The following is a 24,821-nucleotide window of genomic DNA, read 5'->3' on the forward strand; positions in this document are numbered from 1 at the left end:
TGTGTGTGTGTGTGTGTGTGTGTGTGTGTGTGTGTGTGTGTGTGTGTGTATGTAATTTTCAGCACAAGTAGTAATTATAATTTGGTATATCATCTGTTTGGTTAAACAGCTTTGGCCTGCCCCCCGATGAACACTTTCAATCTGCCGGATGAGTCTGTGGTGCCCCTGAGTCGAGCACCGAACACCACCTTCCCCTACAACTGTGTCGGAGACCTCATGATGGCGAGGAAGGTGGACGGTACCAAGTCTCCCGCAGGACAGGTCACCTGTGTACCAGCCAGCAACGGGAGTCCACTGAAATGGGACACAGTCTTCCCATGTGTCCGTAAGTTATTTCTTGTTCCACTCATAAATTATTTTTGTTCACGAAAGTTTTATTTTCATTTGCTTAAGAGAAGTTGCTATGATCCAGGAGAATTTCCAGTATAGGGGAAATTAATCCAGCTCAAAGAGATTTGTAGAGCCGAAACATTAAATCTAAAAAAATGCTTTGTTAGTTGAATGTACAGATTCGAAGCATATAATATCTGGGGTCGAGGAGCACTTCGAGTCCTTTGTACATCATTCCTACTGTTCCTCTTCTCGTCCCTCCTCCGTTCGAGGCAACTTTCCATGCGTTCTCTTCAAAAGGCAAACTTTCCTTCCACCATAATGCTTGGAAGTACCTAAATAATCCTTTCGCTTCGCTAATGTGATCTGCATATTTTTCCTAGGAATTAGGCGTTTCCCCGTTGCTGCTATGGTTACATTATTTGGTTTATTATTATTATTATTATTATTATTATTATTATTATTATTATTATTATTATTATATAACAATAAAAATTTTAATAATAACAAAGATGTCTTTATTTCTACAAGTACATGATCAAGGTAAACAAGACTAGCTGATATCAATGACTTCTATATTTTGGACAAATTTGGTTAGTTTTGTCCCAGGATGCAACCCACACCAGTCCACTAACTCCCAGGTACCCATTTTACTGACTGGGAACATAGGCAATTGGCGTAAAGAAACATGCCCAGTGTTTTTACCATCGCTGGGAATCAAACCCAGACCCTCGCTTTGTGAAGTGAGAGCTATAGCCACCAGGCCATGGGGCACCGATAAACACTCCACCATATCAAACTCCTTGATACGCTTGTTGTGAGGGTCATGGAAAGAATAAGGACCATAAGAATTACAAAACGGTGTATGATTAACAAAAGTATAATTTAGAAGATAGAGGAGGGTTTATTGAGATTATGTTATCGTATACAGAGAATGCAGCAGAAGATATTAACCAGGTTGATGTAAGTATAAATATAAGATGGACAGTAACTTGACCTTGAAAGATATGGGGATGTTGCTATTCAGATGTACTATAATTAATTAATTTTAATTGATGTGACCTGACAGTGGTGTGTCCGAGTAACTTCGTCTTGTCCTATAACGGCACCAGCTGCTACTACTTCTCTACAACCAGGGCAAGTATGGGCCACACCGATGCTTTAACAAGGTGAGTATTGACAAACACATACACACCTACGTACATACACACACCTACACACACACACACACACATACACACACACACACACACACACACACACACACACACACACACATACACACACACACATACACACACACACATACACACACACAAGTGGAGAGGGTAACAGGAGTAGAAAGGGAAAAGCTAAACTATAAAAGGGGGGACTACACAGGAATGAGGACCTTCCTGTAGGAGGTTCAGTGGGAACAGGAGTTGGTAGGAAAATCAGTAACCGAAATGATGGACTTTGTAACAACAAAATGCAAGGAGGCAGAGGAAAGGTTTGTTCCCAAGGGTAACAGAAATAATGGAAAGGACAGAACGAGCCCTTGGTTTACCCGAACGTGCAGGGAGGCAAAAACTAAGTGCTCTAGAGAATGGAAAAAGTACAATAGGCAAAGAACTCAGGAAAATAAAGAGATAAGTCGACGAGCCAGAAACGAGTATGCACAGATAAGGAAGGAGGCGCAGCGGCAGTATGAAAATGACATAGCATTCAAAGTCAAGTCTGACCCGAAACTACTCAACAGCCACATCAGGAGGAAGACAACAGTCAAGGACCAGGTAATCAGGCTGAGGAAAGTAGGTGGGGAGCTCATAAGAAATGACCAGGAAATATGTGAGGACCTCAACATGAGATTTCAGGAAGTATTTACAGTGGAGGCTGAAGGGACACTGGGAAGACAAAACAGTGGGGTACATCAACAAGGGATATACCAACAAGTGTTGGATGAATTACACACAACTGAGGAGGAGGTGGAGAAGCTCCTAAGTAACCTTGATACCTCAAAGGCGGTGAGAATGGACATCTATCCGCGGGTCCTTAGAGAGGGAGCAGGGACACTACATGTGCCACTAACCAAAATCTTCAACACTTCCCTTGAAACTGGGCAACTACCTGAAGTATAGAAGAAAGCAAATGTAGTCCCCATCTTTAAGAAAGGAGACAGAAATAAAGCACTAAATTATAGACCAATGTCACTGACGTGTATAGTACGCAAAGTCTTGGAAAAGATTATCACGAGGATGGTGGAGCACCTGGAGCAGAACAAGATTATAAACGACAGCCAGCACAGATTCATGAAAGGCAAATTCTGTGTCACAAACCTACTAGAGTTTTTTTGACAAGGTAACTGAAGTAAGAAATGAGAGGGAGGGGTGGCTTGATTGCATTTTCTTGGACTGCAAGAAAGCCTTCGACGCAGTTCCTTACAAGAGATTAGTACAGAAGCTAGAGGAACAGGCACGTATAACAGGAAGGGCACTGCAATGGATCAGAGAATACCTAACAGGGAGGCATTACAGTGGGCGCCTGTGACGAGCGGGGTCCCACAGGGGTCAGTCCTGGGAACAGTGCTATTCTTGGTATATGTGAACGACATGACGGAAGGGATATACTCAGAAGTGTCCCTGTTTGCAGATGATGTGAAGTTAATAAGGAGAATTAAATCAGACGCGGACCAGACAGGTCTACAAAGAGACCTGGACAGGCTGGGTGCATGGTCCAGAAACTGGCTTCTAGAATTTAACCATGCCAAATGCAAAGTCATGAAGATCGGAGGAGGGCAAAGAAGACCGCAGACAGAGTATAGGCTAGGAAGCCAAAAGCTGCAAACCTCGCTCAAGTAGAGAGACCTAGGAGTGAGTATAATACCGAGTACATCGCCAGAAGCACACATTAACCAAATAACTGCTGTGACATATGGGCGCTTGGCAAACCTGAGAATAGCGTTCCGGTACGTCTGTAAGGAATCGTTCAAGACTTTATACACTGTGTACGTCAGGCCTATACTGGAGTACGCAGCACCAGTTTGGAACCCACACCTGGTCAAACACGTCAAGAAATTAAAGAAAGTGAAAAGGTTTGCAACAAGGCTAGTTCCAGAGCTTAGGGGAATGTCCTATGTTCCAGAGCTAAGGGGAATGTCCTCCAGTGTCGTCAGACACTGGAGGACAGGAATGTCAGGGGAGACATGGTAGCGACATACAAAATACTGCGTAGAATAGACAAGGGGGACAGAGACAGGATGTTCCAGAAGTGGGACACAGGAACAAGGGGTCACAATTGGAAGATGAAGACTCAGATGAGTCAAAGGGATGCTAGGAAGTATTTCTTCAGTCATAGAGTAGTTAGGAAGTGGAATAGTCTGGCAAGCGATGTAGTGGAGGCAGGAACTATACATAGTTTTAAGACGAGGTATGATAAAGTTCATGGAGCAGGGAGAGGGAGGACCTAGTAGCGGTCGGTGAAGAGGCGAGGCCAGGAGCTGAGTCTCGACCCCTGCAACCACAATTAGGTGAGTGCAATTAGGTGAGTACACACACACACATGCAGCATATGGGCGCCTGGCAAACCTGAGAACAGCATTCCGATACCTTAGTAAGGAATCGTTCAAGACACTATACACTGTGTACGTCAGGCCCATACTGGAGTATGCAACACCAGTTTGGAACCCACACCTGGTCAAGCACGTCAAGAAATTAAAGAAAGTACAAAGGTTTGCAACAAGGCTAGTTCCGGAGCTCAGGGGAATGTCCTACGAAGAAAGATTAAGAGATATGAGGGTCAGGGAAGACATGATAACGACATACAAAATACTGCGTGGAATAGATAAGGTGGACAGAGACAGGATGTTCCAGAGAAGAGGCACAGAAACAAGGGGTCACAATTGGAAGCTGAAGATTCAGACGAGTCACAGGGATGTTAGGAAGTATTTCTTCAGTCATAGAGTTGTCAGGAAGTGGAATAGCCTAGCAAGTAATGTAGTGGAGGCAGGAACCATACATAGCTTTAAGACGAGGTATGACAAAGCTCAGGGAGCAAAGGGAGAGAGGACCTAGTAGCAATCAGTGAAGAGGAGGGCCAGGAGCTGAGTCTCGACCCCTGCAACCACAATTAGGTGAGTACAATTGAGGGAGTACACACACACACACAACCCTATACAATGTGTACGTTAGGCCCATGTTGGAGTACGCAGCACCAGTCTGGAATCCACACTTAAACTAGAGAAAGTGCAGATGTTTGCAACATGATTAGTCCCGGAGCTAAGGGGTATGTCCTACGAGGAAAGGTTAAGGGAAACTGATCTGACGATGCTGGAAGACAGGAGAGATAGGGGAGATATGATAACGACATATAAAATACTACGAGGATTCGACAAGGTGGACAGAGACAGGTTGTTCCAGAGATGGGACAGAGCAACAAGGGGTCACAGATGGGAACTGAAGACTCAAATGAATCACAGGAATATTAGGAAGTAGTCCTTTTGTCACAGAGTTGTCAGGAAGTGGAATAGTCTGGGAATGGATTCTAGTGGAGGCAGTATGCATACATAGATTTAAGAAGAGGTATGATAAAGCTCATGGGGCAGGAAGAGTGACCTAGTAGCGACCAGTGAAGAGGCGGGGCCAGGAGCTGTGAATCAACCCTTGCAACCACAATTAGGCGAGTACAATTCGGAGAGTGCATCACACACGTACGTGACGAGGAGTGGACGCATGTGGCGAGTGAGGTTCCACAAGGGTCAGTCCTAAGTTCCATGCTGCGACTTGTATATGTGAGATGTCCCTGTTCACAGACGATACGAAACTAATGATGAGAATACAAGTGAACGAGGATCAGGTAAGACTACAGGGGGATCTGGACAGTCTGCAAGCCTAGTCCCACAAATGGCCCACAAATTGTAAAGTCATGAATTTTAGGGAAAGAACAAAGAAGACCGCAGACGGAGTACAGTCCAGGGGACCAAAGGCTGCAAAAGTCACTCAGTGATAAGGATCTTGGGGTGAGCCTCATAACGAGCAAATATCCTGTGGTGCACATCAACCTAATAACCATTGCAGCCTATGAGTGCCTATGAAAAGCGTTTTGACATCTAAGTAAGGAGTCGTTCACTACATTGTACTCTGTGTACGTCAGACTTATATTGGATTATGCAGCACCAATATGGATCCCACTCCTGTTCAAACACTTCAAGAAACTGGAGAAAATGAAAAAGTTTACAACAAGATTAGTCCCGGATGAGTCATAAGGATGTTAGGAAATATTTTGTCAGCCTTAGAGTTGTCAGAAAGTGGAGAGATCTGGAGACTGAAGTAGTGGAGGCAGGATCCGTGCATAGCTTTAAGAAGAGGTGTGATAAAGCTCTTTGAGCAGGGAGAGAGAGTGGACCTAGTAGCAATCAGTGAAGAGGCGGGGCCAGGAGCTGTGAATCCACCCCTGCAACCACAAATAGGTGAGCACACATACACACACACACACACGCTCACAAATACACACACTGCGAAGACCCGAGAGACAAAATAGTAGCAGTAATCTCTAATTCACGACCAAACAACAGAAGGCCGAGGAAGGAGAGTAATTATAATCAGAATAATAAGACAATGATACACATATTCAAGACGGTGAAGAAAAAGCAAAACTGAACTTGCAATTGATAAATAAGACACATTTGTACAAGAATGGTATACAATACCGACAAGATGAAATTAAAACACGTGCAACATCTGGGTATCTTTATTGTAGACGTTTCGCCTTCCAGTGACTTTATCAATACAAATTCCAGGACATAACTTGAAAACAGTAGAACTATGTACAGAAGATGAGGCAATCAGACTCTAGTGTTAGTTTGTGCGAGTATTTAGGAAGGATTATAACTTTGTTAGGAATGGTGTTGGTGTGTGGAGAATTTATGATCTGAAGAGCTCTTTCATTGCATTGAACGTTTCCAAGTTACTCGCACAAACTAACAATAGAGTCGCCATCACATCCAGCACTGCCATAAGGGATCTAACCAGGACAAAATCAAACCACCATGAACCAGTCAAAGCAGGAGTTTACAACATACTTTGTGGAGGCTGTGACAAGATATATGTAGGTGAAATGGTCAAAGTTGGACAGAAAAGTCGTCGTAAGCTCCTCTCTTCTATGTGCGGGTTATTTAATTCCCTTTCCTCTCTGCCTTAATATTATGCTAGACACTATTTATTCTGGCGTATTTTTTGTTTCTATGCTATTAATATTTCGCTTTGTCATAATAGATTATTTGTGATAGGTCAATAAGTGTTATTGTTGATATTAGCGTAAGAATAAATCATTTTGTTGGCTGCTTTCTCTTACCCGACACAACGTAATTATTGCTCGCATCAGCACTTCTTCCCAGAATTTTCCTGATTGGTTATCTGACTCTGTAGTAGCTCCATTCACTCTACAATGATGTCAAATCGTGAATTATTATATTAGAAAGAATAATGTAAGAAATTAATAAAAAAAAAAGAAAAAAATCATGGCATATCAGCACGCATGCTACGTCAGGCGCCGTCACCATACATTTTATAAATGAATATAATTCCTTTTAGGAACATTATATAACGATGATAATTAGGTGTCCTTTTTGCTCAATCACCAGCGCGCTCAGCTTACAAACTGAGGTCCGGAGCCTCCGGTACAGCTGGAAAAAAATTAGGGACGTATTTCTATAAGACACCTGCCCTATAAGACATCCATGTCCCTGTTCACCAATCAGTTTAAAATGGGTATCTGGATGCTAGTTGACTGATGTGGGTCGCATCCTGAGACAAAAACTGACCTAATTTGCCCGAAATGCTCAGCATAACAAACGGCTTTCTATATAGTAGTATGTCATTGATGTAAGCTAGGCCTGTATACCTTGTACACGTACTTGTAGTAAATAAAGATATTGTCAGTACGTATTATTATTATTATTATTATTATTATTATTATTATTATTATTATTATTATTATTATACCAGGGTGTTGCTAGAAAACTCAGCTATTTTTTAGTAAGATTAACTCAGTTCTCTTAGTTTTTCGATTTTTTTTACTCTGCGCGCTCAACGGTCCAGGGGCTCCTTAATAACTTAGAAATACATAATTCCTCGCGCATAGAAGTTCTCCACAAATAATTTCAGCTATCCCAAATGCTATGTGAAAAATAAGTCAACTACTACTACAACTAACCCATCTCTTTGGGTAGAACCTACTTCCACTGGGGAATCCCGCCTACCAGTGACTATGCCCTCGTCTGCTGCACGTCCCATTTCCACCTGACGTTAGTATATAAGCGTCAGGCTCCTTGCTTCTACTACAGAATCTCCACGTCTACGGTGCTCTTCGCACCTAATCCATGGTTGAGGGACTGATTACCTCATCTTCTGTACATAGTTCTACTGTCTTCAAGTTATGTCCTGGAATTTGTATTGATGAAGCCACTGGATGGCGAAATGTCTTCAATAAAGATACCCAGATGTTGCACATGTGTCTTAATTTCAAGACACATTTGCAGTACATGAATATTGAATTTCCGAAACGTTTCGCCTGCACAACTGGCTTCTTCAGACTAAATGCAAGTGAAAACTTTAAGCAGTAGAAGTATTTTTACATACTAAGTCTGTCACCCCTGTTCTGAAATGTTCAGTTCCTCAAGCCTAAAGAAAAAACATGCAGCAAGACCTTATAAATTTGAGTAGATATGAGATGAAACAGTTGGAGTTGACGTCTCAGGAGAACGTGTCCAATGAGTGGAAGTTATGCAAAAAATGGGTATAGGCAAGTCTTCAGGAACTCTTTTGCTAAGCAACTGCTTAGTATGACCTGCCTCTCGTGACCTCATCTCCAGCTGCTTCATGTCACCTCTTCTCTAGTATATAAGGTCTTGTATATAGGCTAGAGGACCTGACCACCTCCCACCGAGGGTAGTGGACTGATTACATCAAAATTAATTCTTTTACTTCAAGTTCTTCCTTGTATTTTGGTAAGAAAGATAACCATATGCCCCATGTGGGTCTAATATATCAGCCTCTCGGTTTTGCATTGCATCAATAATAAAATATTGGACTTTTTTTCACACAGCATTTGGGATAGCTGAAATTATTTGTGGAGAACCTCTATGCGCGAGGAATTATGTATTTCGAAGTTATTAAGGAGCCCCTGGACCGTTGAGCACGCAGAATAAAAAAAAATCGAAAAACTAAGAAAACTGAGTTAATCTTACTAAAAAGCTGAGCTTTCTAGCAACACCTTGGTATAATAATAATAATATAATAATAATACGTACTGACAATATCTTTATTTACTACAAGTACGAATACAAGGTATACAGGCCTAGCTTACATCAATGACATACTTCTAGAAAGCCGCTTGTTATGCTGAGCATTTCGGGCAAATTAGGTGAGTTTTTGTCTCAGGATGCGACCCATACCATTCAACTAACATCCAGGTACCCATTTTAAACTGATGGATGAACAGGGACAGGGAGGGCAGGTGTCTTATAGAAATACGTCCCTAATTTTTTTTCAGCCGTACCGGAGGCTCCGGGCCTCAGTTTGTAAGCTGAGCACGCTGGTGATTGAGCTAAGGGACACCTAATTATCATCGTTATATAATGTTCTTACAAGGAATTATATTCATTTATAAAATGTATGGTGACGGCGCCTGACGTAGCATGCGTGCTGACATACCATGATTTTTTTCACGATTTGACATCATTGTAGAGTGGATGGAAATAATATAGAGTCGGAGAACCCTTCAGGTACCTTCTGGGAAGAAGTGCTGACGCGAGCAATAATAATTACGTTGTGTCGGGTAAGAGAAAGCAGCCAACAAAATGATTTATTCTTACCCTAATATCAACAATAACACTTACTGACCTATCACAAATGATCTATTATGACATAAAGCGAGATATTAATAGCATAGAAACATAAAAAATACGCCAGAATAAATAGTGTCTAGCATAATATTAAGGTAGAAAGGAAAGGGAATTATACACAAATAACCCGCACATAGAAGAGAGGAGCTTACGAGGACGTTTCTTTCCGACTTTGACCTAGCTGTTCCTAGCTGTTTCACCTACAAATATCTTGTCACAGCCTCCACAAAGTATGGTGTAAACTCCTGCTTTGACTGGTTCATGGTGGTTCGATTTTGTCCTGGTTAGATCCCTTATGGAAGTGCTGGATGCAATGGCGACTCTAGTGGCAGTTTGTGCGAGTAACTTGGAAACGTTCAGTGCAATGAAAGAGCTCTTCAGATCATAATTCTCCACGCACCAATACCATTCCTAACAAAGTTATAATCCTAGTTATAATCAAACTAACACTAGAGTCGCCATCGCATCCAGCACTTCCATAAGGGATCTAACAGGACAAAATCGAACCACCATGAACCAGTCGATGCAGGAGTTTACACCATACTTTGTGTAGGCTGTAACAAGATATATGTAGGTGAAACAGCTAGGAACCTCGAAACACGCCTCGGTGAACACTTTAACGCATGCAGGAATGAAAACTTAAACAACGCCTGCGTATTAAACAGAAATTCCGCCAATTACCTCATGAAATTAAACGACATCCGACCAGTAATCAGAGAGCCTAATTTTCGCAGACGAAAATACCTTGAATTATCATTAATCGCTGTTTCTAATATAAGCAAAATATAGGCAGCATCATCATCTCTGAAGTATTAGCAAAAATCCTCTTGAATACAGTAAATCCTGCCATCACATAGTCCCTGCTACACAAGAACACAACAGAGGAGGAACCCTGAATCAGACCTTCCCAGATCCAACCACCGACAGAAATATTTGTCTAATTTATTTTTATGTTATCCAGATAATAGCTTTTATAACCTTTCACTCATGTGCAAGTTGACTGTTCTATAACATTGTATTAATACTACTACTACTTATATTGCTACTACTACTACTTATATTGCTACTACTACTACTTATATTGCTACTACTACTACTACCACTAGTATTACACCTCACTCTAAGCCTATATATACCCTCTGTGTCCAAGTATTGTTTGTAACGGCTTAATTAATGAAATTTAAGACACTTGTGCAACATCTGGTTATCTTTATTGTAGACGTTTCGCCATCCAGTGGCTTTATCAATACAGATTCTTGGACATAATTAGAAAACAGAAGAACTATATACAAAAGATGAGGTAATCAGTCCCTCAGCCTTGGAGGTGGTGTTTACAGCACCGTGGTTGTAGAGATTCTGAAGCACAGTACGAACGAACGAACGAAAGTTCAGGTAAGATCCCAAATGGGATGAGCGGGGAAGACGGGACAAACGAAGAATAGTGCTGGAGAGGAGTGTTCTTAGTTGTAGAAATAGAGCCAGGGCTTAACCCAGCAGCTAAGTCGATCGTGGGACAGACATTGAGAACACACATAGCAGGTTCTTCTGTTGGGACTCCGGTGGGTGAGTGGGGAAGTGTGGACACACGATGAATAGTCGTGAGAGGAAGGTCTTGAGTTGTAGATGAAAGAGCCAGGGCTAAACCCAGCTGCGTAGCACTGCGAGGCAGTGTAGAGAGGGCATGTTGAGGACATAGAGGAGAGAGCAGACTGCAGACAGTGCTCGCTGGCTGATATGCTTCAGGCTGAGGTGAAAAGCTGGTTTGGACGTCAGGTATCGAGAGGCTCACATTATGTGTTGCGGAAGTGTGTTGTGTGTTTGGCTACACTTCGCTGGTGATGGAGCCACTCTTGAGTCTTTTGAAGTCTCTCTTGGACATGTGGAATAGTTGCATTCTGAGGTTGGAGCTTCTGAAGCACAGGTAAAGAGACTGGCGCTTACATAGGCGTCAGTGAAGAGGGACGTGTAGCAGACGAGGGCATAGTCACTGGTAGGCGGGATTCCCCAGTGGAAGTAGGTCCTACCCAAATCGATGGGTTAGCTGTATAAGCCGTGAAGAAGGTATTGTAGATGTCCTCTGAACCAAGATACCATGATGTTGCAGTGCCTGACAAGTTGTGCAAGACAGGTATACAATACCGACAAGATGAAATTTAGGACACTTGTGCAACATCTGGTTAACTTTATTGTAGACGTTTCGCCATCCAGTGGCTTTATCAATACAGATTCTTGGACATAATTAGAAAACAGAAGAACTATATACAAAGGATGAGGTAATCAGTCCCTAAGCCTTGGAGGTGGTGTTTACAGCACCGTTATGTAGAGATTCTGTAACGGCTTAATAAAGCTCCTGGAGAGCGAAACGTTGCCACAATAAAATGTCACATTAGTGCTCGCTGGCTGATATGCTTCAGGCTGAGGTGAAAAGCTGGTTTGGACGTCAGGTATCGAGAGGCTCACATTATGTGTTGCGGAAGTGTGTTGTGTGTTTGGCTACACTTCGCTGGTGATGGAGCCACTCTTGAGTCTTTTGAAGTCTCTCTTGGACATGTGGAATAGTTGCATTCTGAGGTTGGAGCTTCTGAAGCACAGGTAAAGAGACTGGCGCTTACATAGGCGTCAGTGAAGAGGGACGTGTAGCAGACGAGGGCATAGTCACTGGTAGGCGGGATTCCCCAGTGGAAGTAGGTCCTACCCAAATCGATGGGTTAGCTGTATAAGCCGTGAAGAAGGTATTGTAGATGTCCTCTGAACCAAGATACCATGATGTTGCAGTGCCTGACAAGTTGTGCAAGACAGGTATACAATACCGACAAGATGAAATTTAGGACACTTGTGCAACATCTGGTTAACTTTATTGTAGACGTTTCGCCATCCAGTGGCTTTATCAATACAGATTCTTGGACATAATTAGAAAACAGAAGAACTATATACAAAGGATGAGGTAATCAGTCCCTAAGCCTTGGAGGTGGTGTTTACAGCACCGTTATGTAGAGATTCTGTAACGGCTTAATAAAGCTCCTGGAGAGCGAAACGTTGCCACAATAAAATGTCACATTAGTTGCACTTGTGTCCTTTTACTTTACAAACTACATACTCTTTATCGTTATCCACTGCTTCAAATGTTTTATTAAGAATGTCAGTAAATTTGTCAAGCAGAAACGACCTCTTGTGACTTCGTGCTGAAACTCTGTTATTAAATTATGCACATTTAGGTGAATTCTAATAATCACCGCTATAACTTATTCTAATAATCACCGCTATAACTTATTCCAATAATTTGCCAACTTCAGACATCAGGCTTTTTGGACGGTAATTCGAAGGAATTGACTTGTTCTCTGATTTAAATTGAGGAATTACATTGGCCATCTTTCACATCTCCAGCACAACACCAGTTGAACTGATGAAATAAACAGGCTCCTTAGAAACTAAGTTCCTACTTGCAGTCTTACAGTACCCTTGAATATAATTCATCGGGACTCGGGGACTTATTTTTATTTATTTTTCTCTTAATTGTTTGATAATCATATCCCTCGTGACTGTAATATGACTAAATTTGTTTTCATCAGGGCCTACATAATTACTGCTTGCTGAGACATCATGTATGTCTTCTTGTGTAGAAACCGACAAGAAATAACTATTAAAAATAAATCACATTTCCTGCTCTTTATCAGTTAGCTGTCCACAGCTATTTTTTAATGGTCATATTTTTTCCCTGATCATTGTCCTGTACACTTAAAAGAACCCTTATGGATTTGTCTTTGATTCTCTAGCTACATTAATTTCATAGTCACATTTAGCCTTTCTAATCCCGTTTTTGTAAAATGAACATATTGGTCAATAAGGTTAACGTTTCTTCTTTTGATACGCCTATAAATTTAATTTTATTCTCCTAATAGATGCTTTAGTTTCCTATTCGTCCATTTAGGATCGTTCTTATTTGACCTAATTTCTATCTGAGGAATATACATACGAGTATGTTGCACATTATTTAGAAAAACGTCACAAACGCAGAACCTTTCATTATCGTAAGTATGATGATCGTAGTGTCGTTCCCAATAGTCGACTTATATTCGTCAGGGAGCACAGAGAATGGGTTGGAAGTTTCAACAGCAGTCTCCTGGATCTTCATTTCTTCCTCTCCATCCTGACTCCTGATCCGTAGCTTCGTTTCATGCTGCCCGGTAACTGTTCAGCATCCTTTCTTGGCCTGAGGATTCACAATAAGAGGATCACTATGAATCTTCTTGTTTTCCTTAGTCAATCGCCGTATCTCTATAGCCTGACCACTTTTACTTCCTCCTAAATAAAGGGCATCGTTGGTTCAGTTTTACAGAGATCTCACGTAGTACGTCTTCACATGAGCAAGAACACCTGAGAACTTAAAGAACACCTCACTACTAGCTAGAACTCCTCACCACTAGCAAGACCACCACAAAATCCACTTATGTACTTGCCTAACCTATTTTTAAGCAACTCACTGTTATCGCTTCAATGACTCAGCTAACTGAGTCATTGAAATCCTGACTTTAGCTTTCCCTCTGACTGAAATCCTGTTTTAAGCTTCCTCTTCCCCCACTTCCCTTAGACTGAAATCCTGTCTGCGCTTCTTCAGTTAATGAATGTTATACTTTCTCTCACCTGTCATACGTTCGTCATACATTCTCACACCTGTCGTATACTCGTCATTCATTATCACATCTGTCTCACACTCTTCTCAAATTCAAACACCTGTCTAACATTCTAACACGTGTCATACGTTCTGTGGATCAGGTGCGCTGCGATGAATGCTACACTGGCTTTCATCACTGACCCAAGAGACATGCAGACAGCAAACAACAGCATTTATTACCTGACAGCCTTCACCATCAGGTAAGTTTCTGGTGGGTCACAGTTTGTAGTAGGTCACAGAGTATAGTGGGTTATAATTTGTAGTGGGTCACAGTGTGTAGTGGATTACAGTCTGTGGTGGGTCATAGTTTGTGAGTCACAATGTGTAGGTTACAGTGCATAGTGGGTCACACTGTGAAGTGAATCACAATGTGTAGTGATCAGACCTTGGTGAGTCACAGCTTGTAGTGCTTCATAGTGTGTAGTGGGTCACAGCGGTAATTAACAGTTTGTGGTAGGTCACAGTGTGATTGGTGGCAGACTGCAGTGGGTCACAGTTTGGAGTGATCATAATCCGTGGTGGTCACAGTGGGAGGTAGGCGACAGTGTTTGGTGGGTCACAGTCTCTGATAGGTCATATTGTGTAGTGGTCAGTGTGTGATTGATCACATTCTGTGATGCGTAACAGAGGGTTGGTTAGTGTGTGGTGGGTCACAGAGTTTGGCGCATCATAGTGTGTGTGGTGGGTCACAGTCTGTGATGGGTCACATAGTGTAGTGATCCCAGTCTGGCGTAGGACACAGTGTGTGGTGCATCACAGTGTAGTGTGTTATATTGTGTAATGATCACAGTATGTGGTGGGTCACATTGTGTAGTGGTCAAAGTCTGTGGTGGGTCACAGTGTCTTGTGGGTCACAGTTTGTGTGGGGTCACAGTGTGTGATGGTCACAGTGTGAGGTGAATTGGAGTGTGTGGTGGGTCACAGTGTGTGGTGAGTTAAAGAATGTGTGGTGTATCACAGTGTGGGGGGTCACAGTTTGTGATGGATCACATTGTGTGGTGGGTCACAGTGTGTGGTGGATCAGTGTAAGGTGGGTCACAGTGTGTGTTGGGTCACAGTGTGGTTGATTATAGTGAGTGGTGGGTCACAGTGTGTGTTGGGTCAGTGTGAAGTGGGTCACAATGTGTGGTGGTGTCACAGTGTGTGTGATGGGTTACAGTGTGTGTAGTGGGTCACAGTTTGTGGGTCACAGTCTGTGATGGGACACATTGTGTACTGATCAGTGTCTGTGATGGGTCATAGTCTGTGGTGGGTATCAGTGTGAGGGTCAATGTGTGGTAGGTTACAGAATTTGATGGATCACAGTGTGTGGTGGGTCACAGTGTGTGGTTGGTCACATTGTGTAGTGACAGCCTCTGATGGTCACTGTGTTGGGTGGGTCGCAGTGTGTGGTGTGTCACAGTGTAGGGTGTGTCACAGTTTGTGATGGTCACATTGTGTAGTGATCACAGTCTGTGGGTCACATAGTGTAGTGATCACAGTCTGTGGGTCACATAGTGTAGTGATCACAGTATGTGGTAGGACACAGTGTGTGGTGGGTTAGAGTGTGTAGTGATAGTGTGTGTGGTGGATCATATTGTTTAATGATCACAGTCTGTGGTGGGTCACGTTGTATAGTGTTCACAGTCTGTGATGGGTCACAGTCTATTCTGGGGTCACAATCTGTGGTGAGTCACATTATGTAGTGATCACAGACAGTGGTGGGTCACATTGTGTAGTGATCACAGGCTGACTTAGGACAGAGTGTGTGGTGGGTCATATTGTGTAATGATCACAATCTTTGGTGGGTCACGTTGTATAGTGATCACAGTCTGTGGTGAGTCACAGTGTGTAGTGGGTCACAGTGAATGCTGGGTTACATCGTGTGGTGGGTCACAGTGTGTGGTGGGTTACAGTGTGTGGAGGGCAACAGTGTGTGCTGGGTCACAATGTGTGGTGGGGTCACAGTGTGTGGTGAGTTACAGTTTGGTGGGTTACAGTGTGTGGTGGGTCTTTTTGGTGGGTCACAGTGTGTGTTGGGTTACAGTGTGTGGTGGGTCATAGTGTAGGGTGTGATCGGTCTCATTGTGTAGTGATCACAGTTGGTGATGGGTCATAGTCTGTGGTAGGTCACATGGTGTAGTGATCACAGCCTGTGGTAGGACACAGTGTGTAGTGGGTCATATTGTGTATTGATAGTGTGTGTGGTGAGCCATATTGTGTAATGATCACAGTCTGTGGTGGGTCACGTTTTAGGGTGATCACAGTCTGTGGTGGGTCACGTTTTAGGGTGATCACAGTCTATGATGGTTCACAGTCTGTTGTGGGTCACAGTCTATGGTGGGTCACATTGTGTAGTGATCACAATCCGTGGTAGAACACAGTGTGTAGTGGGTCAGTGTGTGGTGGGTTACAGTGTGTGAGGCCTAACAGTGAGTGGTGAGTCACAGTATATGGTGGGTTACAGTGTGTGGTAGGTGATAGTGTGTGGTGGGTCACAATGTGCGGTGGGGTCACAGTGTGTAGTGGGTTACAGTATGTGGTAGGTCATAGTATGTGTTAGGTCACAATTTGTGGTGGGGTCACAGTGTGTAGTGGGTTAGAGTGTGTGTGATGGGTTACAATGTGTGGTGGGTCACAGTGTATGGTGTGTTACAGTGTGTGGTGGGGTTACAGTGTGTGTGGTGGGTTTCAGTGTGTTGTCGGTTACAGTGTGTGGTCCGTAACAGTGTGTGGTGGGTCACAGTGTATGGTGGGTCACAGTGTGTGGTGGATCACAGTGTGTAGTGGGTTACAGTGTGTGGTGGGTCACAATGTGTGGTGGCGTTACAGTGTGTGGTGGGTCATAGTGTGTGGTGGCGTTACAGTGTGTGGTGGTTCACAGTGTGTGTGGTGGGTTATATTGTGTGGTGGGGTCACAGTGTGTGGTGGGTTGCAGTGTATGGTGAGCTACAGTGTGTGGTGGGTCACAGTGTAGTGGGGTCACAGTGTATGGTGTATTACTGTTTGTGTTGGGCTACAGTGCGTGGTGGGGTCACAGTGTGTGGTGGGTTACAGTGTATGGTGGGTTACAGAGTGTTGTGGGTTTCAATGTGTATTTTGAGTTACAATGTGTGGTGGGTCACAGTGTGTGGTGGGTTACAGTGTATGGTGGGTTACAGTGTGTTGTGGGTTCCATTGTGTATTTTGAGTTACAGTGTGTGGTGAGTCACAGTGTGCGGTGGGTTGCAGAGTGTAGTGGGTCATAATTATTAATGTATAGTGATCACAGTCTGTGGAGGATCTCCGTGAGGAATGAATCACAAGAGTGTGGTGGGCCACAGGGTGTAGTGTAGTGGATTCTGGAGTGGGTATATAGTGTATGTCACAGTAGTCAATGGTAATATGTTACAGTAGTGAGTTCCATAGTGTATCTGTCACAGAAATCACTGGTGATGGGTTACAGTTGCGAGTCACTTGTATGGGTCACTTTGAGGATGAAGAATTAGAAACGTGCAACATCTGGGTATCTTCATTTGTAGACGTTTCGCCATCCAGTGGCTTTATCAATACAAATTCAAGGACATGATGAGAAGACGAGGTAATCAGTCGGTACTGTATACCATTTATATACACAATGTGATTATGGAATGGATCCTCACAGAGGAGATAACGAATATAGTTCACTGGTGGAATGACTGCGGATGAACTGTGGGTCACTGGACGAGTGACTGAGAAACACTGTAGGTCACTGGAGGAGTGGCTTAAGATGCACAGTTGGTCACTGGAGGGTTGATTGGGAATGAATCATAGGTCACTGCAGGCGTGACTGTGGATGCACCATACGAGAGTGAAGGTGTGACTGGGGATTCGCTAAAGGTCCTGGAAGGATTACTGTGAGGTACCATAGTACTGCTACTAATAGGGATCACGCATCACAGTGTTTGACACTGTTCATTTAAGCTTTATTAAACATTTAATGAATTCAGAAAATAATAGCACTGATGACTGCATATATATATATATATATATATATATATATATATATATATATATATATATATATATATATATATATATATATATATATATATATATATATATATATATATTCACTATGTTACAGACAAAGAGGATAACATGTTTGTTATTTACAGGAGAAACGGAGCCATCTTCCCAGATATTGGCAGCTTTCAGGCTCACGGCTTTGATTGTGACTTAAAGTACCTGTATTGCCCGGTGAGTGTTATCTAACAGGTGCATGTACGAGCAGAGAGAGAGGGAGAGAGAGAGGGAGAGAGAGAAGGAGAGGGAAAGAGAGAAGGAGAGAGAGAGAGAGAGAGAGAGAGAGAGAGAGAGAGAGAGAGAGAGAGAGAGAGAGAGAGAGAGAGAGAGAGAGAGAGAGAGAGAGAACACAATGATGATCTTGAGGTACCATGATGGTAATACTGAGGCAGTAGTAAGAATGAATGAGAGTGTCTTGGTACCAAGGAACGAAGCTGATATCCTTGGGGTGAAATCTGACTCCAAACTGACCATGACTATGACCATCTTGCAAACAAAGTGTCCAGGAAGCTTAGAGCACTTCGACTCATCTCGTATCTGCTCGACAGTAAAAGTTGCAAGATTCTGTACGAGGCACAAGTACGTTAACACCCTGAGTATTCTCCACTTTCTTGAATTGCCTGCCTTCCATCTCATGTGCGACTTTTTGACAGAATAGAGAACAGAGCAAGATGACTCATCTGTCTCGTTGATCCAGCCTGGATAGATCTGCCATTTCAGCAAAGCCTTCAACACCGGAGTAATTTGAGTGGCTTACTGTTAAGTACAAAGCCAATACTGTCAAAGTTGGCTTAGAAAAACACGTAAGCAAACACTAGGACATAGGAAACCTCTAACTTCCACAGCAGGCATCTACACAATCCTCTGTGGATTCTGTCCCAATAAATACGTAGGCGAAACAGGCAGAGATCTTGCGGTCCTACTGAACGAGGATCGAAGTGCCAGCAACAGAGACGATTTAAAGTGTGCTCCTGTCCTCCAAAGAGAGACTACGGGGCATTTAATGCTAAAACATTAGCATACATGATACTCAACCAGACAAAGCAACACCTGCCCAGCAACACAGGGGTCACACGATCTCATCGTCTACCCGTCCTCATCCTAATATGGCATTGTCCAGGTCACCATGCATCATTCACACCTCTGTATGTTAGAAGTGATCAAGGATCCAGGACCGAAACCTTTTCTAATAAATATGTCCTAATGTTTGCTTACGTGTTTTTCTTAACCAACTTGTCGGTATTTATTACCAATGTTTATACCATACACTTGGCTCCTCTATTAGGACAGCGAGAAGTGATCCCTCTAAATACCAAGAAGGGTAGCAAGCACAAACTACACTCTGTACCCTCCTCCAGAACCTCACTACATCGGAGATCATTTATTTCTAGAATGACTCGATTCTGAAATTTTTTCATACAGCATATTGATATCAAAAAGGTAAAGATCAGCCGATCAAATGAAACTTCCGTCCCACAGATGGCTCCAACTTCATCCTGTTCCATATTTGTATGTCTTATAACAGTAAAAAGGCTTTCAAATAGTCTGATGAAGGTAACAGTTCTTAGCATTTAAATATAAATAGGATTTTTAACCTATCCTTGTAAAACCCTGTGCCAAAAAACAGATAGATAGATAGATAGATAGATAGATAGAGAGAGAGAGAGAGAGAGAGAGAGAGAGAGAGAGAGAGAGAGAGAGAGAGAGAGAGAGAGAGAGAGAGAGAGAGAGAGAGTTACATCAATCACCAGTTTACTGCTATAACAGCCTGGGGAAAACGATGACAGGTCACATTTCCTCTTGAGAAACCGCAAATGATGATGGTGTCTAGGCAATGTGATGGTAATGGTAGGGCATAACTAAGAATGAATAGGAGAGTTTTGGTATCCATGAACAAAGTTAATTATCCTTGGGGTGAAATTTGACTCCAAACTGACTTTTAAGAACCACGATGTAAATTTTGCAAACAAAATGGCCAGGAAGCATACAGTTCTTCGAGGTATATCGCACCTACTCTACAGTAGAGGTTGCAAGATTCTGTAAAAGACACAGGTACGCTCACACCTTAAGTATGTTCCATTTTCTTTTATTGCCTGCCCTCCGTTTCTTCTGCGACTTGACCAAGCCTGGATAGATTTTTCATTTCAGCAGAGCGTTCAACACAGGAAGGATGTGAGCGAACTTACTGTTATGTACAAGGCCAATATTCTCAAGTACCACACTTGGCTCCACTGTGAGGACATGAGAAATGAGTTTCTACACAACAAGACGGGCAGAAAGGAGCAACTACACTCTGTACCCTTCTCCAGAACATCACTTCATCTGTAATCATTTATTCCTTGACGAACTCGAGTCAGGAATGTGTTCGTACAGCATAATAACATTAAATTAATAAAGCCAGTTGACCAAATGCACACAGATGGCTTCAACTTCATCCCATTTCCTATTAGCATCTATCATAACAATTAAATGGCTTTAAAATGAGCTGATGTAGGTAACAGCCCTTAGCTTGTATATAACGTTTCAAACATTAACTTAACTTTGTAAAGCCCTGTATAAAGAGAGAGAGAGAGAGAGAGAGAGAGAGAGAGAGAGAGAGAGAGAGAGAGATGAATCCAAAGTCAGCTGTGTGGTAGCACTGGACATTGCTGGCGCTTTCGACCGGGTGTGGCACCAGGGCCTCTTAGCAAAACTTCAAGCACTGGGAATTGCAGGCTCTACGCTATGTCTCCTCAGTGACTACCTTCATGGTAGATCTCTAAGTGTAGTTCTCAATGGAACGGAATCAGCAAGACATCCTATTGGGGCAAGTGTTCCACAAGGAAGCGTGCTGGGTCCATTGTTATGGAATGTCTACTTCAACGACCTTCTTCATCTCATCCCAGAATCACATGCATATGCAGACGACTGTACACTGACATTCACTTATCCAAGAGAAGAAATGCCAGCTGCTCTAAGCTACATCAATCACCAGCTGAGAGCTATATGAGCTTGGGGAAATAGATGGCAAGTAACATTTGCACCTGAGAAAACGCAAATGATGATCGTCTCTAGGCACCATGATGGTAATGCTGGTGCAGTAGTAAGGATGAATGGGAGGATGTTGGCACCTGGAGAAGAAGTTGATATCCTTGGGGTGAAATTTGACTCCAAACTAACCATGAAGAACCATGTTGTAAATCTTGCAAACAAGGCAGCCAGGAAGCTTACAGCACTTCGCCGTATCTCCCATCTGCTTGACAGTAGGGGTTGCAAGATCCTGTACGAGGCACAAGTACGCTCGCACCTTGAGTATGCTCCACTTTCTTGGTTTGCCTGCCCCCCCTCTCATCTGCGACTGCTTGACAGAGTAGAGAACAAACCAAGACGTCTCATCTCTCGCCTGGACCCATCCTGGATAGATCTGTCATTTCAGCAGAGCCTTCAACATAGGGATGTTGGTGGCCTTACTGTTATGTACAAGGCCAATATTGTCAAAATACCACACTTGGATCCACTTCGAGGACAGCGTGAAACAAGCTTTTATGCCACAAGACGGGCAGAAAGCAGCAACTTCACTCTGGCTGTACCCTTCTTCAGAACATCACTCCATCTGAGATCATACATACCCAGGATGACTAGAGTATGGAACACATTCGTACAGCATAATGATGGCAACGAGATAAAGTCAGTTGATCAAATGAAAATGCTGGCCCACAGATGGCTCCAACTTCATCCTGTTTCCTACTTGTATGTCTCATAACAATAAAAATGCTTTCAAATGAGCTGATGTAGGTAACAGCTCTTAGCTTGCCAATAAAGTTAGGAATCCTTAACCTGTAAATAGCTGTCAATAAAGCTAGGGATCCTTAACCTTGTCAAACCCTGTGTAAAAAAAAAAAAAAAAAAAAAAAAAAAAAAAAAAAAAAAAAAAAAAAAAAAAAAAAAAAAAAAAAAAAAAAAAAAAAAAAGAGAGAATGAGAGAGAGAGAGAGAGAGAATGAGAGAGAGAGAGAGAGAGAGAGAGAGAGAGAGAGAGAGTGAATGAGAGAGAGAGAGAGAGAGTGAGTCACTGTGGATAGAGTTAATAAAAATGGAGAAGCCATAGGTAAAAGGAAAACAAAGAAAGAGATACTAAATATTTCAGTGGTGAATAATAAATTGAAATAATTAGAAAGACACAAATATATAATATATAAATAGATATATTCTCAAAGAGTTAGATATAATGGCGACCCAACCAGCAGCATGACTATAAACTTTGCTTTCTTTAGGGACAGAGAAACGGTGAGGATTTATGCATCATCCTCAACAACGGAGGCCACCTCAACCTCACAAACTGCTACAATAACATGTACTACGCCTGCATGAGACCAGGTGCGCATACCCAGTCTGGTATTATTTGTCATCATCGTTCTTTCATTTATTTGTAACATAAACAAATATTTAGAAATCTATAAGAATTATCTCCTGTAGAATCTCTCTTGGACAATGAGCGATGGTCAAAATACATTCTAGTGCAGTTTAACAACTGTTCGTTTGTGTTAATGTTGGTATAATTACCGGCAATATGTTAAGCAAAAGGACACAAGTGCAACTAATGTGACATTTTATTGTGGCAACATTTCGCTCTCCAGGAGCTTTATCAAGCGGAACTGCTTGATAAAGCTCCTGGAGAGCGAAACGTTTCCACAATAAAATGTCACATTAGTTGCACTTGTGTCCTTTTACTTTACAAAATGTTCGTTTAAAGTGATTTCCAAAACTAAAACTAAAAACTAAATTTTCTATTTGATAACTTTTGCCCTGGAATAATGACCTCATACCAGAGTGTACTTGATAATCAGGACATAATGATATCATTTCTGTCCTAGACATGCCTGATATGAAATGTAATGTAAGTCATGTAATTATAAATCTCTTAAACACTTTTTTTCTACTTCTGCATTTTATGTGGTTAAGTTTGGTGAGTTTCCATTGAAATGAAAAAAAAATATTTCCATTCTCTATTGTTATTAACGATGGTTCTTACACGTGTGTGTATGTGTGTGTGTGGGCGTTGCATATGTTGCTCCTGCTCCTGCATATGTTGGACGGTGTGCGGATGTCAGGGATGTGTCCGCCTGGTTACACCCTCTACAGGTCTCGGTGCTACAAGGTGATAACCAAAAATCAATTCTCCAACTTCCTGGACGCCTTGGACACCTGCAACTACGATGGAGCAGCTCTTGCTTATCCACAGGACACTGACTTTCTTAACTACCTCGTTAAGTTTGCCCAGGTAATGTATACAAAGCATATAAGCGCATATATTAAAAATAATTACTAGTCTGATTGTGTTTGGAAGGATAATGGAATGCAATAAAAACATTCAATTATTTTTATCTAATAAGCCTAATAAGTTGCTTAAAGTAGTGCACTTCAAAGAAGTGTGCTACTTTAGGCAAATGTATGTAAGTTTAATTTTCTTATTAATTAATATCACATAGGCTATATTACATTAGTTTGATACTTAAATCTTGTCGTAATTAGAATTATGGCTAGTATGACCCTGAAACTTTATTTCAAAATAGCATTTTAATATTATCGTAATAAAATTCATATTCTGAAATGTCAAATATAAAATGGATATCATGTTGTAATTTTTGATTTGCATGTTTTAATTATTGGTGTTCATATTATCATTTTTTTGTTTACGGTGTGATTTTTTGATGATTAAGATGCAATTTTTGGTGTTCAGTTTGTAAGTTTTGGTGTTCATGCTATAATTTTTGGTGTTCATGCTGTGATTTTTTGGCGATTGATTCTCAAATGTTGGTGATTGATATGAAATTTTTTTGGTGTTCATTTCAGATTTTTTGATGGTCATGTTGTAATTTTTAATGATTATGTTGAAATTTATGGTGATTATGCTGTAAATTATATTGATCATGCTTGTAATTTATGGTGTTGGTAGAATTTTTGGTGTTCATGTTAGAATTTTTTTTATCATGATTTTTTTTTATTTTCATGGTTTTAAATATTAGATTATTAAGTTGTATTGTGTATGATAATTGCTGTAATTACTAGGAGGTTGAGTTGTAATTTTTGGTGGTCGATTTGTAATTTTTTAAAGTTTAGTGTTGTAATTTTTATGTGTTTGAGTTGTAATTTATGGTGTTCATGTTGCAGTTTTTGGTGTTCTTGTTTTAATTTTTGGTGCTCATGTTTAATTTTAATTGTAAAGGAATCGAATTTGAACATCTCAAAACTTTTATTATATAATTATTGTTTATAATGTTTGATAATTGCCAATTCTAATTTTTTATCCAACCAAGAGGAGCAAGGAATCAGTACTTTGGCTCCTGACCAGTTTGCACAGCTGTTGCAAGCCCGGGTGTGGTTGACTGCTGGGTAGCTTTTGTCGAATATTGATGTGGTGTTAACCTTACAGCTAGAGATTTGCCTGTCTGTCCCATGTAAGATAAGTTGCGGCCATTACAATCAAACCTGTAAACACTGCCAATACAATGTTGAGCAGAATTCAAAATGCTCTTAAAATCCTTTTGAATTCTTCAAAGAAACTAATTTGTTGAATATTTTTATGATATTTGGAAGAACAGATAAATTCTCATCGAACAGGAGAATCAGCACAATTTTAATACCGGTGTTATCCGGGAGTTCAGACCTATGATAAGTTTCCCTAGCGACTAACAATACAATATCAAATATTTTCTTAAATTTCTCATCTTACGAAAGCAGACAAATCAAATGCAATGTTAATTAAGGACAAGGTAGATTATAACGGAACATGTTATTAGAAGATAGAAGATCTTATGCGCCCCTTAATAAGAGCCCTTTGCAACAGATTAAGAGTAAGTTTAATAAACAATTTAGAACCCTTATTGAGTAATAATATGGAATTGATTAAACGGTTATCAGCTAGGGTCAGCGACTTACG

The 24,821-nt window shown here is 41.6% G+C and overlaps 1 protein-coding gene across 1 annotated transcript in view; it reads left to right on the top strand.

Annotated features, from left to right (window-relative positions):
- The window catches only part of LOC128685266 (uncharacterized), a 245,819-nt gene that overhangs the window by 86,268 nt on the left and 134,730 nt on the right, over positions 1-24,821 (top strand). The window contains exons 8-13 of the mRNA XM_070083031.1: positions 110-325; positions 1,400-1,499; positions 13,982-14,080; positions 17,996-18,077; positions 22,156-22,258; positions 22,993-23,162. Coding sequence (XP_069939132.1) covers positions 110-325; positions 1,400-1,499; positions 13,982-14,080; positions 17,996-18,077; positions 22,156-22,258; positions 22,993-23,162 — 770 coding nt within the window. The remainder of the gene's footprint in view (positions 1-109; positions 326-1,399; positions 1,500-13,981; positions 14,081-17,995; positions 18,078-22,155; positions 22,259-22,992; positions 23,163-24,821) is intronic.

This window comes from Cherax quadricarinatus, chromosome 8, assembly GCF_038502225.1.
Source record: "Cherax quadricarinatus isolate ZL_2023a chromosome 8, ASM3850222v1, whole genome shotgun sequence".
Classification (NCBI taxonomy): Eukaryota; Metazoa; Arthropoda; class Malacostraca; order Decapoda; family Parastacidae; genus Cherax; species Cherax quadricarinatus.